The 13,576-nt window shown below is 42.6% G+C and overlaps 1 protein-coding gene across 1 annotated transcript; it reads right to left on the bottom strand.

The window, feature by feature from the left end:
- Positions 1-567: 567 nt before the first annotated feature.
- Positions 568-13,576, bottom strand: slc2a1a (solute carrier family 2 member 1a; the record flags this gene model as incomplete). Its single annotated transcript, XM_080015366.1, has 10 exons — positions 568-774; positions 1,615-1,818; positions 4,519-4,620; positions 4,743-4,847; positions 5,227-5,414; positions 5,527-5,689; positions 6,203-6,443; positions 6,816-6,976; positions 12,652-12,744; positions 13,553-13,576. The coding sequence occupies 10 exons, from the start codon at positions 13,574-13,576 to the stop codon at positions 568-570; spliced, it is 1,488 nt and encodes a 495-aa protein (XP_079871492.1).

The raw sequence follows: 13,576 nt of genomic DNA on the forward strand, positions 1-13,576 counted from the left end.
TTATCATAAAAAGTACCAGAATTATAGTCATAAGTAACGGTTATTATTACTATCCTTTAATATGAAAATAAAAACATTCAACCTTAACCAAACTAGTTAAAACGTGACAATATACAATGTTATTTATTATAAAGTAGTCTGGAAATATATTAATAAATTCCCAAACCTCAAAGCATTAAGGTATAAAGTATTTCAATAAAATTATCTCAAAAGAGATACGGGATGTTATCACAGTAAAACTACAGTCATAAAAGTGTTGTCGTGCTTTTTTTGGAATTCATCCCTGCTTGGGATTTCACATCTTTTGACTTTAAAAAGTGGAACTTAATTTCAGATCTCTGAGCTCTCAGCGTTTCAAAATGCAGAGGCAAATTGGGATTAATCGGAAAAGACAAATGCTTCTATATTCATGGACACTTTTCTAAAACGATTTAATGATAAAAAAAGATTGTATGCACGTTTTTGTGATATTATTTCGCTTATCTTTCTCTAGTTGTATGTAAACGTACCTGTCTAGCGCTGCACAAGTATATCAGAAACGTCCTTGTTACGTGCTAAGCACCACCCTTAAAGCGTAGAATCAGCTCTTCTGAGACCGATGAACTCCTCCGGAGCCGAATACTTGTCATAAGACTCCCCGGATGACTGGCGGAAGCTGGCAGAGATCTCCTCAAAGGAGCGTCCCTTGGTTTCTGGCACCTTGAGATAGGTAAAGACGAAGAAGCCCAGCAGCAGCACGGTGAAGATGATGAACACGTAGGGGCCGCACAATTGCTACAGGGAGGAGTCAGAAGCAAAGAAAAACAGTATCTACAGTGTCCAAAACAGTGTTCACATTGCAACAAACTAAAGAGTCAAAAAGGTAACACACACACACACACAGACACAGACAGACACACACACACACACACACTTTTTAAAAATTATTTAAAATCAAGCAAAACATTTTATCAGCAAATGGTGGTGAGAAATTACTCAAACAAGAAAGGAAATGTGACAGAAATTTGAACAAAGACAAATTTTCTCAAAACTAGCTTCATATCTTAAGAAATAGTAGAAACAGATGTATTCTTTGCTTATAAGATTAGTTGGCTTGTTAAGAATCTAATAAAGAAGCATATGAAAGGTTTGAGTAGTGACGGGACAGGGTGAGAGACTGATATGCTGATGTAGATAGTCTTCATTTATAACTTCTCATACATTTCTGTTCCTAAAATGGACCCGCCTACCATATCAACATAAATAGCAATTACTACTACAGAGGCCCACTAATTACAACTACAGAGAAAAAGGTAATCTTGTGCACAAGTCATTAACAAACAAAAGGTGATTGCTCAGAGTTGAATAATAACGTTCTCACTTTATACGGTAAAGTCGTCAGAAACCAAACATATGAATGCTCTATGTGATTAATCACTGTAGGATCTACAGGATAAGTGGAAAATCAATGCATTACACTTTTATCAGGAACACACGTCTGAACATCCGATAACAGTCAGATCTGTAACTGTATCTTAAGCTGTAAGTAAAAGTCCTGTTAGGCAGATTGACAGGTGTATGGCCATAGGTATGGCCATACGTTTGTCAATATGCACATGACAGTAGAAAACCTACCTCAACATACTGGAAGCCCATGCCTACGAGGAAGTTAGCAGACCAGTTGGAGAAGCCAGCCACAGCAATGGCTGCCGGCCGGGGGCCCTGGCTAAACAGCTCAGCCACAATAAACCAGGGGATTGGACCGGGGCCAATTTCAAAAAATGCTACAAAGCAGAAGATGGCTGCAATGCAGACATAGGACATCGATGGGACTTGGTCCTGGTGGTGGGGGGGCAAAAGTTAATTATTACTTTATTATATATAGTAAAGCATTCAGCGAGGTTATACTAAGAACAATTACAAACAAATAATTTTACAAATAATACAAATAATTACTCAATCACAGAGGGTGGTGCGTTCAGCCAAACGTACCACTGGAACTACCCTCCCCTCCGTGCAGGACTTCTCCACCAGGAGATGTAGTAGCAGAGCCTGCAGGATCATGAAGGATCCTTATCACCCCAACAACAGAATGTTCCAGCTGCTGGGGTCAGGCAAGCGCCTCCGCAGTCACACAGCGAGGACAGAGAGACTGAGACAAAGTTTCCTTCCGCAAGCCATAAGGACTGTCAATGCTGAACTCACCAGGGGTCCTAACAAAACACTGAGACGCACACACAGGCCCCACTCCCTTACTGTACTGTATGTAGCATACTGTACTGCATACTGTATCACTGTTCTGGGTTACTGCATACTGCGCTGTATTGCTGTTCTGTTTGGTGTTACTGTATTGCTGTGTTGTACTGTTGTATACTGTACTGTATCTATTTGCATACTCACTTTATTCACACGCATTTTACTGTACATATCTGTACACCGCATTCCAAATTATTATGCAAATTGTATTTCAGTGTCATAAACATTACAATTTTTGTTTTTCAATTAAACTCATGGATGGTATTGTGTCTCAGGGCTCTTTGGATCACTGAAATCAATCTCAGACACCTGTGATAATTAGTTTGCCAGGTGAGCCCAATTAAAGGGAAAACTACTTAAGAAGGACGTTCCACATTATGAAGCAGGCCACAGGTTTCAAGCAATATGGGAAAGAAAAAGGATCTCTCTGCTGCCGAAAAGCATCAAATAGTGCAATGCCTTGGACAAGGTATGAAAACATTAGATATTTCACGAAAACCTAAGCGTGATCATCAGAATCAGAATCAGAATCAGAAATACTTTAATAATCCCAGGGGGAAATTACTTAAATCATCATCGTGCTGTGAAGAGATTTGTGGCTGATTCAGAGCACAGATGGGTTCGTGCAGATAAAGGCATAATGAGGAAGGTTTCTGTCAGACAAATTCATCGGACTAAGAGAGCAGCTGCTAAAATGCCATTACAGAGCTACAGACGGGTATTTGAAGCTGCTGGTGCCTCTGGAGTCCCACGAACCTCAAGGTGTAGGATCCTCCAGAGGCTTGCAGTTGTGCATAAACCTACTATTTGGACACCCCTAACCAATGCTCACAAGCAGAAACGGTTGCAGTGGGCCCAGAAACAACAAGAAACAGTCTTGTTTACTGATGAGTGCCGTGCAACCCTGGATGGTCCAGATGGATGGAGTAGTGGATGGATGTCCCAACAAAGCTGCAACGTCAGCAAGGAGGTGGCGGAGTCATGTTTTTGGCCGGAAACATGGGGAGAGCTGGTAGGCTCCTTTAGGGTCCCTGAAGGTGTAAAAATGACCTCGGCAAAGTATATAGAGTTTCTGACTGACCACTTTCTTCCATGGTACAAAAAGAAGAACCGTGCCTTCCGTAGCAAAATCATCTTCATGCATGACAATGCACCATTTCATGCTGCAAAGAATACCTGTGTCATTGGCTGCTATGGGCATAAAAGGAGAGAAACTCATGGTGTGGCCCCCATCCTCCCCTGACCTCAACACTATTGAGAACCTTTGGAGCATCCTCAAGCAAAAGATCTATGAGGGTGGGAGGCAGTTTGCATCAAAACAGCAGCTCTGGGAAGCTATTCTGACATCCTGCAAAGAAGTTCAAGCAGAAACTCTCCAAAAACTCACAAGTTCAATGGATGCAAGAATTGTAAAGGTGATATCAAAGAAGGGGTCCAACATGTAACTTGACCTGTTAAGATGTTTTTGATTGAAATAGCTTTTGATTTCAGTAAATATGACCTCCTAATGCTGCAAATTTAACAAATGACCATTTTCAGTTCTTTACAACCTATAAAATGTTTTGACACTCTGTTGTGCATAATAATTTGGAACAGTGCATTTTGAGTTTTTTATTTTAGAAAAAAATACTGTTATCATTGGAAGGTTTGTTCAATAACACTCAAATTATACCCTAACGGTTGATGACTATCATATGCATAATAATTTGGAATGCACGGTGTGTATATACAAATAGCCTATCCCATATACATAACTCTATTCCCTTCTATTTTGTACATCCACTTTGTATTATCTTTTTGAGTCTTATTTTATTTTATTTATATTATTCTATTCGCTAACTGCATTACGTTTTCGGAATCAGTTCGTTTTAGTTAGCTAGGTAGGAATTTGGTTAGTTATTATGTTCGGTTTAGTAACTATTGTGCATAATCTTTGCATTGCAAAGATATTTCACTGCATATGCATGAAAGTATGTATATGGATGTGACGAATAAACCTCTTGAATCTTGAAATAGGTAGGAACATTTTAAGACATGGGTTGAAAAATCGCCAACATGTCCATATTGAATTTCTTGCATTTACATTTTAGTCATTTGCATGATGTTTTCATCCAAAGAGACACGCACAACAAGCATGTTTCCAATGTAGTGGAACTGACTCTATAAGGAAAGGGTTAGAAAGTGGGCAGAGAGATGGGCTCTGAAGAAACATTCAGACACTCTTCAGGGATGGAGGTAACAGGGCGATGCCACTGCAGTCTCTTATCATCTTTAATGGTTTACCAGCAATGCCATGGCGACAGTGATTAGCACAGCTGAAACGGCCATCCCCATCAAACCAATGAGATGAAGGGGTCTCCTGCCTGCGCGCTCCACAACAAACAGCTGCGAGTGGACAGAGAGTAAAATATATTCATAAAAATTACAGTAATGCCATTGTGGGTTCGCTGCATCAGCGGCCACCAAAGGGATAGGGTTAGGGTTAGCCATGGCAATCCAGCACTTACCGAAACCATGGTAAAGGCTGTGTTGACGACTCCTGCCCCGATTGTAGCGTATACAGGCTGAGACACCCCTGCTCGTTCAAAGATTCCTGTGGAGTAGTAGAACACCTGCAGGACGTGATGGGAAAAAAACCGCAAGCTTTAGTTTTTGGATTGTAAAATTTGAGTCTTGGGAGACTTTTCATTTAAGCTTTTTAACATTTTAATGTGGAAATAAATTTTACTGTTTTGGTGATTCTTACACAGTGTGTTTCTGTTTGTCACACTTGGGTGAATGGAAGCCATTGGTGTCAACAAAACTCACCAATTGTCGAACATTTTGTCGTAAAAAAAAAATCCAATCATGTTTTCAGGTTTGCATTATAATGTATTGAAGAACTTTGGATATACACAACTTGAACATTCTAAGATATAGTAGTCTTCTTCTAGTCTTGTTAACTCACTGCCTGGGACTATTGCATTAAGTGCTTACAACCCTTTGACTTACAGCATTGATACCGGACAGTTGCTGGGAAAGCTGAAGCAAGATTGCAATTAGTATGGGCTGGCGGTAGAGCCGCGAGCGGAACAGCTCTGGAATGGTCACCTCCTTCTCTCTCATCATCCGCTGGCTCTCCTCTTTCATCTCCTGCATGTCTTTCTGCACATCCTCTGTGCCCCTCAGCTTCTCTAAGACTGGAACGTGGAGGGGGAAAAATGATTGTTCCCAGTGGTCCATTTATCTTCAACGGTCATGTCTTCTCGATGCAAGCTGTGTTGCTTGTTGTGTGTGTGCCGTGTGTCTCACCACTCTTGGCTTTGCCTTCCTCATTTTGGTTGATGAGGAGGTAGCGGGGGCTTTCAGGACAGAAAGGCAGAAGGGCACACTGCAGCATAGCTGGGATGAGGGTAAAACCCAACAGAAGGGGCCACAGGGTTGTGTTTCCCATTATAGGCTCAATACCAAAGATCTGTGCGAGACACACAGAGCAGCACATGGAACATTGTTGACATAAATGGAACAGGTGATTTTGAATCCTTAAGGCATGTGGTGTGCAAAAAACAAATTTTCGTGAAATACTAATGGAAACAAATCTACAAATGCACACGGTGTATTTTGAGTCACAGATCTGCTTTTGTGCATTTGTCAATCTCAGACTGTGGATACAAAGTGATGTGGAGACGATACAGGTTTTGTACTTGTGTGCATTTGTGGATATACAAGTACAGATGTGCATTTTGTTTGCGGTTCACAAATCCTTAATCACAAGTGTATAATTTGTATTTTTTTTTCCCCACTTCAGAAAAAACTTGATTCATATTTGTGAATCTTAGAAAATACATCTAAATACAGTAGTAGAAAGTAGTATTTGCCACAAATCAACCCCCTAATCAGCACCCTCCAACTATATGGATTCACTGAGCGGTTGTTTGCTGAATGAAAATGCAAAAATCAAATGACTCCAGTGCGTGGAAGGACTCACCTGCGCCACTAGGATACCAATTACAACACCAAGCTGATGCAAAGTGCCCAATGCTCCACGAAGTGAGGTGGGTGAGATTTCTCCGACATACATGGGCACGAAACCCGTAGAGAGGCCAGAGTAGAGTCCCACGATGAAACGCCCCACAATTAGCATTTCCCAAGACGCGGTCATTTTGGAGAAGCCCATGAACGCAGCGGCAACGAAGGCCAGCATGTTAGCCATGAGCATGGAGTCCCTCCTTTTAAATAAAAAATAAAAATCCCCCAAATTATTTCACACATTGCAAAAATCAGGTAATCTCGAAAATAGACAATAGATCGATTTGACGTTTTATACTATCTTAGAAAAAAAAGAAGATTTTAAAGACTTCCTGAAGTGAAACAAGTAACTTTTTAAAGAGAAAAGCACATCTTTGACGCTTCCACTTAGAAACAAGAAAACATTCTCCTTATTTGAAGAATTTTAAGAGTTTTAGCTTTTTTTTTTCTTGCTTAAGTCTTTTTTACCACTTGTCATTTGCCAATATGCCTTTTCAGAATAGGCTCACTGAAAAGAAAACAAAAAAAAAAAATACTTCTCTGCCACGCAAACCTGCTTCACCCAAACGTACCTGCCAAAGCGATTGACAAAGAGACCCACAGAGAAGGAACCGAACATTCCGCCCACGGAGAATATGGCGACTGAGATGGACCACAGAGTAGTAAGTGCAGTCTGGGAGATGGGCTCAGAATACCTCTCAGTCCATGTCTCATTGTAAAAATGCTCGATAATCTAAAAACAGAAAGAAAAAAAGTACATCAGAAGGTTAAATAAGGGATCAAATACCTGATGGTCCCTCTGAGTAACACTGTAGTTCTCTGTTTTTTCCACTATGGAAAGCAGTTTGAAGGAATGAATTTATACTTCTGCCGTCATTTCAAAAACGTTGGCTGCAACCATTAATATGTTATCTGATGGGGCGTCCTGACGGCTTAACTGGATAAGCACGCGTTTCGAATCCATGTGCTGTGTGTCTCTCCTTCTATCTACCCCTCATTTCTTGTCTCTCCAATGCTCTCTACAATAAATAAAATGCCCGAAAAGAAGAAAAAGACATGTTATCTGATCTTATGTTTGAAGTATTTTATGAGTTCTGAACATGTTTCCCGAATTTCCTGGCAGGGATTATTTTTCTTCCCCTTTTGGCTGCTCCCGTTAGGGGTCGCCACAGTGGATCATCTGCAATACCTTCTGTTCTGCGCATCTTCTTCCCTTACACCAACCGCCTGCATGTCCTCTCTCACCACATCCATAAACCTTCACCTTGGCCTTCCTCTTCTCCTCTAGCCTGGCAGCTCCATCCTCAGCATCCTTCTCCCAATGTAACTCTCATCTCTCCTACACACGTGTCCAAACCATCTCAATCTCGCCTCTCTCACTTTTCCACCAAACTGTCCAACCTGAGCTGTCCCTCTAATGTACTCATTCTCAATCCTGTCCATCTTTGTCACTCCCAATGAAAATCTCATCATCCTCAACTCTGCCACTTCCAGTTCAGCCACCGCCTCTAAACCGTACAACATAGCTGGTCTCACTACCGTCCTGTAGACCTTCTCCTTCACTCTTCCTGGAACCCTTCTGTCACAGATCACTCCGGACACTTCTCCACCCACTCCACCCTGCCTGTACTCTCTTCTTCACCACTCTCCCGCACTCTCCGCTGCTTTGGATGGACGACCCCAAGTACTTGAACTCATCCGCCTTCCCCACCTCCACTCCTTGCATTCTCAGCTATTTGCCACCTTCCCTCCCATTCAGACACATGTATTCTGTCTTACTCCTGCTGACTTTCATTCCTCCTCTCTCTAATGCATGCCTCCACTTCTCCAGGCTCTCCTCAACCTGCTCCCTACTCTCGCTACAGATCACAATGTCATCCGTGAACATCATAGTCCACGGAGACTCGTGCCTTAATTCATCTGTTAACCTGTCCATCACCATTGCAAACAAGAAAGGGCTCAGAGCTGATCCTTGATGCAATCCCACCTCCGCTTTGAATGCCTTTGTCACGCCTACTGCACACCTTACATGCAATACTACACTTCCTCTCTCGGCACCCTATCATATGCTATCTGAATCCACAAAGACACAGTGCAGCTCCCACTGGCTTCCCTGTACTTTTCCATCAGCATTCTTAAAGCAAACATTGTATCTGTAGTACTCTTTCCTGGCATGAAACCATACTGCTGCTTGCTGATCCCTACCTCTCCCCTTAACCTAGCCTCCACTACCCTTTCCCATAGCTTCATGCTGTGGCTGATCAACTTTATTCCCCTGTAGTTACTACAGCTCTGTACATCTCCTTTATTCTTGAAGATGGGTACCAGTACACTTCTTCTCCACTCCTCCGGCATCCTCTCCCTTTCCATGATGGTGTTAACACTCTCGTTAGGAATGCCACTGCCATCTCAACTAAACATTTCCATGCTTCCCCTGGTATGTCATCTGGGCCAACTGCCTTTCCACTCTTCATCTTCTTTAATGCTGTTCTCACCTCATGGTTGCTCATTTGCTGCACTTCTTGATCCACAATATTCTATCTTTGGCTCTTCTTTCACTCTCTTCCTGACCCCCAGAGTCATCCTACAGACCATCGTCCGATGCTGCCTAGCACCACACTACCCTACCACCACTTTGCAGTCACTTATCTCTTTCAGATTGCACCTCCTGCATAAGATGTAGGCCACCTGTGTGCACCTTCCTCCACTCTTGTATGTCACCCTGTGTTCCTCCCTCTTCTTGAAATGCGCATTCACAACAGCCAATTCCATCCTTTTGGCGAAATCCACCATCATCTGTCCTTCCACGTTCCCCTTCTTGACACCATACCTACCCATCACCTTGTCACCTATGTCTCTGATCCCTTCGCCAACATGCCCATTGAGATCTGCTCCAACGACCACTCTCTCTCTCCCTTGGGGACGCTCTCCACCACTACATCCAACTCACTAAAGAATTCTTCTTTCTCTTCCATCTCACGCCCAACTTGGGGAGCATATGCACTGACCACCTTCATTATCACCCCATCAATTTCCAGCTTCATGCTCATCACTCTGTCCGACACTCTCGTCACCTCCCAAACATTCTTGACAAGACTTCCTTCAAGACTATCCCTACCCCATTTCTCCTGCCATCTACTCCATGGTAGAACAGTTTGTACCTGGCTCCGATACTCCTGGCCTTAATCACCTTCCACTTGGTCTCCTGTACACATAGTACATCTACCTTCCTTCTCTCCATCATGTCTGCCAGCTCCCTCTCTTTACCCCTCATAGTGCCAACGTTCAAAGTTCCTACTCTCAACTCTACTCTCCTACCCTTCTTCCTCTCCTGCTGTCCTCGAACACCACTTCTTCTTCTTCTTCTTCTTCGGCCAACAGTAGCACAATTTCCACTGGCACCCTGTTGGCTAACGGCACCAGTGGCGGTTGTTGTTAACCCGGGCCTCGACCAATCCGGTATGGAAATCAGATTTGTTATCCGCATGTTTGATTTGGCATGTTTTTTACGCAGGATGCCTTTCCTGACACAACCCTCTCTATTCATCCGGGCTTGGGACCGGCACTGATGATACACTGGCTTGTGCACCCCCAGTGGCTCGATTACAACCCCAGTGGCTAGATTTCCTGGCAGGGATTAATGAAGTGTTATTTTTTATCTTGTCTTTTCTTAACTGCTTTGTAAAAGGTTTGAAGCAATCTAGCACTTGTAATGTAATCTGTTAAAATCAATAGAAAGATACCAATCTCAACAAAACATGCTGAGATGTTTGTTCATTTTTGGTCAGTCCAATACATTTTTACCAGATAAAGATGTCCTCAGTGCGCTTTATCAAAGCAATCATTGCGTAACCCTTTATCTTACGAACTTGATAATTAACCTGCCTTCTGCTTGTTTGTTTGAAAGCCAATTAGCGGAATGCAGCTTAAGTTGCTAGAGCACTCTAAAATACGACTCCTTGGTTAGTACATTTCTATGGAATACCAAGGTCCCAAGAATAAAGAGCACTCTGATGTTGCCTCTGGGGGGGGGGCAGGTCTACCCGACCCGGAACTACATTTCTGGGCTGCCCAGATTAGGCCCCTGTGTTACTGGTTTAATAAGGAACACTGATCCACATGGACCCAAATTGAAGGGCATATTCTGAAGATACAAGACACTAAGACATCCCATTCTTAGTCATTCAGTGAAGACTTGGAAGGATGTTCATAAATATGAGACAACCAATCTCCATCTCCCACAAGACACCCATCACTCTCAATAATGCTCTGCCGCTAGCCTTAAAAGACCATTCCTTTAGGGCACGGGTCTCAAACTCGCGGCCCGCGGGGGACGATATTTTGTGGGCCCCTACTTGACGTCAAAGTTTTGTGTTTGTGCGGCCCGCGCCTTTTTCTCACACGCACTTTTTCCGCCAAGTCGTTGCGCGAGTCGTTGCCCTGGGCGTTTTATGGGTTTTTTTTTTTATCACTTATGGGCCACCATAGCTCAGGCTCGTGACAGCTTTCGGTGTTTGTTGACAAGTTAGAGAATTAGCAACGTTAGTCACTTGGTTGAAAGGTGATTCCGGAGTGACACCAAGTGGAAGGAAAACACATCCTGTCGCCCGCTGCATGGTGCAGAGACTCAGGAAGTGGACGGACTCAACAGGAGTCATCAGTGACCTCATAAAGACAGCAGAGTGTAGCAGTAGGAAAGGGAAAAGAATGACATGCACAGCAAATAGCATGAGGTGGGCGGTAAAAACAAAAGCCAAATGGTGGTTAGAAGCTGGATATTATAAAGAAGAAGTTATAGATTATTATTACAAGAGAAGTAAAGAGAAGGGAAAAAGGACAGATATGTGCGATTGCAAAAGAAAACAAATTTACCAGGAACAATTTAATCAAAAAGAGCAATAAATTAAAAGATATAAAACATGAGACAATGCATCTGAAGTTAAGAATGAAGCCGGGTGGAGTAACATGGACGTGTCTGTGTGAAAAGCACTTCTCCACCATGAACTTTAATGACTCAAAGTACAGGTCCCAACTTACTGATGAGCATCTTCAAGCCATACTGAGAGTCTCAACTGCTTCCTCCCTCGAGCCAAACATGGCTCAGCCGTGTGAGAGGAAGCACTGCCAGGTGTCTGGCAGCAAGGAGTAGGTAAGAGAAGCCCGTGTTCTGAGAACCCTTCATGCTAAACTGTTATCAATAAAGATTGAGAAGATTGGATCAGTTGTACTGTTTTTTGTGGAATACTTGATGCGGCCCAGCCTCACCCAGACCTCCAGCGGCCCCCGGGTGAGTTGAGTTTGAGACCCCTGCTTTAGGGTGTGGTCACAGAAGGGCATACAAAAGACAGAGGATCTATACCAAGGGGACACATTAGTATCCTTTGGGGACTTGAAAGACGGTTATCTAATTCCAGCCACATACTTCTTCAGATATTTACAGGTACAACATTTCATATAGCCCAAGCAGGGTGGCTGCCTGGATAGGCCCAAGTACTCCCCATTGGAATCTTTATTGCTAAAAGACAATCTGAACAAACATATATCACAAATGTATCATTTACTATCTGAATATGCCAAGGCCAATACAATAGCACTAAAAGAGAAATGGGAAAGCGATCTCCAGATCCAGATCGTAGATGAACATTGGAGCGAGATTAATGAGCAATCACAGAGAATTTTTATTAATACCAGGTAAAAGCTCTGTAATTATATATATATATAATCGATATATATATATATATATATATATATATATATATATATATATATATATATATATATATTTCTACATAGAGCACATCTTAAGCCTGAGAGAGTGAACCATTCTGAAACCGATTCCTCCTCTCTCTGTCCCTGCTGCAAATTAAAGACTGGAACGTTCATACATATAGTGTTGTCTTGTTGTAAACTTCGACAGTGATGGCTGGGGATTGAGAAGATTCTTGAAGAAGTCTTCTGAAGGGACATTTCTTTATCTCCTGTGATTACAATGTTGGGAGACTTCACCGATCTGAATCTTCCCTCCCAAAGGATAAAGGGTTTTGTTGGCCTAGCCATCACGGCTGCCGAAATATGCATCACATCCAAGTGGATTCATGAGGATCCCCCTAATATTACTCAGTGGATTAATGATGTGGATTAAACTTATGCCATGAGAGGTAGTGCACGGCTGTTCTATAAGCCTTGGCAGCCATGGATGACTTACATGGAACCTATTGAATTTACTAACTGTTTTATTTTAGTTTTTTCAAATAGCAAATAAATAGCCAAATGGCACATTCACAGAAACACAAAAAGGCAACCAAATGGAAATCGTGTTTTGGCAATTCTAATGATGTGCCATTGGATATGATGTAAAATATATTCAATAAAAGATGGATTGTTTTATAGTCACAGCATTATACTCACACTTTGAGGAGCATTGATTACGCCTGTGTTGTAGCCAAACTGTAGTGAGCCAATCACAGCTGTCCCCACTGTCAGCACCAGATGGGGAGTCACCTGAAATAACAAGAAGTTTGCATTTCAAAATCAATATTAAACAACGTAATTTTCCGAGGGAAAAACTCCAACCTGAGCCCTGGGTCCTAAATGGTGCACAACGTACAAGATGTTAGTGTTATCATCTAACGTAATTTAGTATGCATGTCAAGAACGATAGATTCTTGACATGCTACATCGTCATATAGCCACGGCAATTCCTTTTAGCACAGGGGTCTCAAACTCAACTTACTTGGGGGCCGCTGGAGGTAGAGTCTGGGTGAGGCTGGGCAGCATCAAGTATTCCACAAAGAAAGGGTTTCAAGATTTCCAAAAAAAAGTACAACTTCTTTTCCCTTTCCTATTGCAACACTATGCTGTCTTTATTAGGTCACTGATTACTCTTGTTGAGTCCGCCCACTTCCCAAGTCCTCTGTACTTTGCACTGGGTGACAGGATATATTTTCCTTCCACTTAGTGTCACTCCGGAATCACGTTTCAACCAAGTGACTAACGCGTTGGCTAACTTGTCAACAAACACCACCGGAAGCTGTCACAAGCCTGAGCTATGGTAGCCCATAAGTGATAAAAAAATAAATAAAACACCCCGTTCAACGACTCGCGCAACAACTCGGCAAAAAAGGTGCGTGTGAGGAAAAACCCGTTGGCCGAAATAACACTAAACTTTGATGTCAAGTAGGGGGCCACAAAGTATCATCCCGCGGGCCTCAATTGGCCCGCGGGCCACGAGTTTTAGAACCCAGTTTTAGCACATTGTGGGTTGAAATGTTTCACGGGTTGGTGAAAGAAACTGCAAATAAACCTTCACCTGCGTCTTGCCCTCACAATGCAT

This window comes from Zeus faber, assembly GCF_960531495.2.
Source record: "Zeus faber genome assembly, chromosome: 15".
In the NCBI taxonomy this organism is placed as follows: domain Eukaryota; kingdom Metazoa; phylum Chordata; class Actinopteri; order Zeiformes; family Zeidae; genus Zeus; species Zeus faber.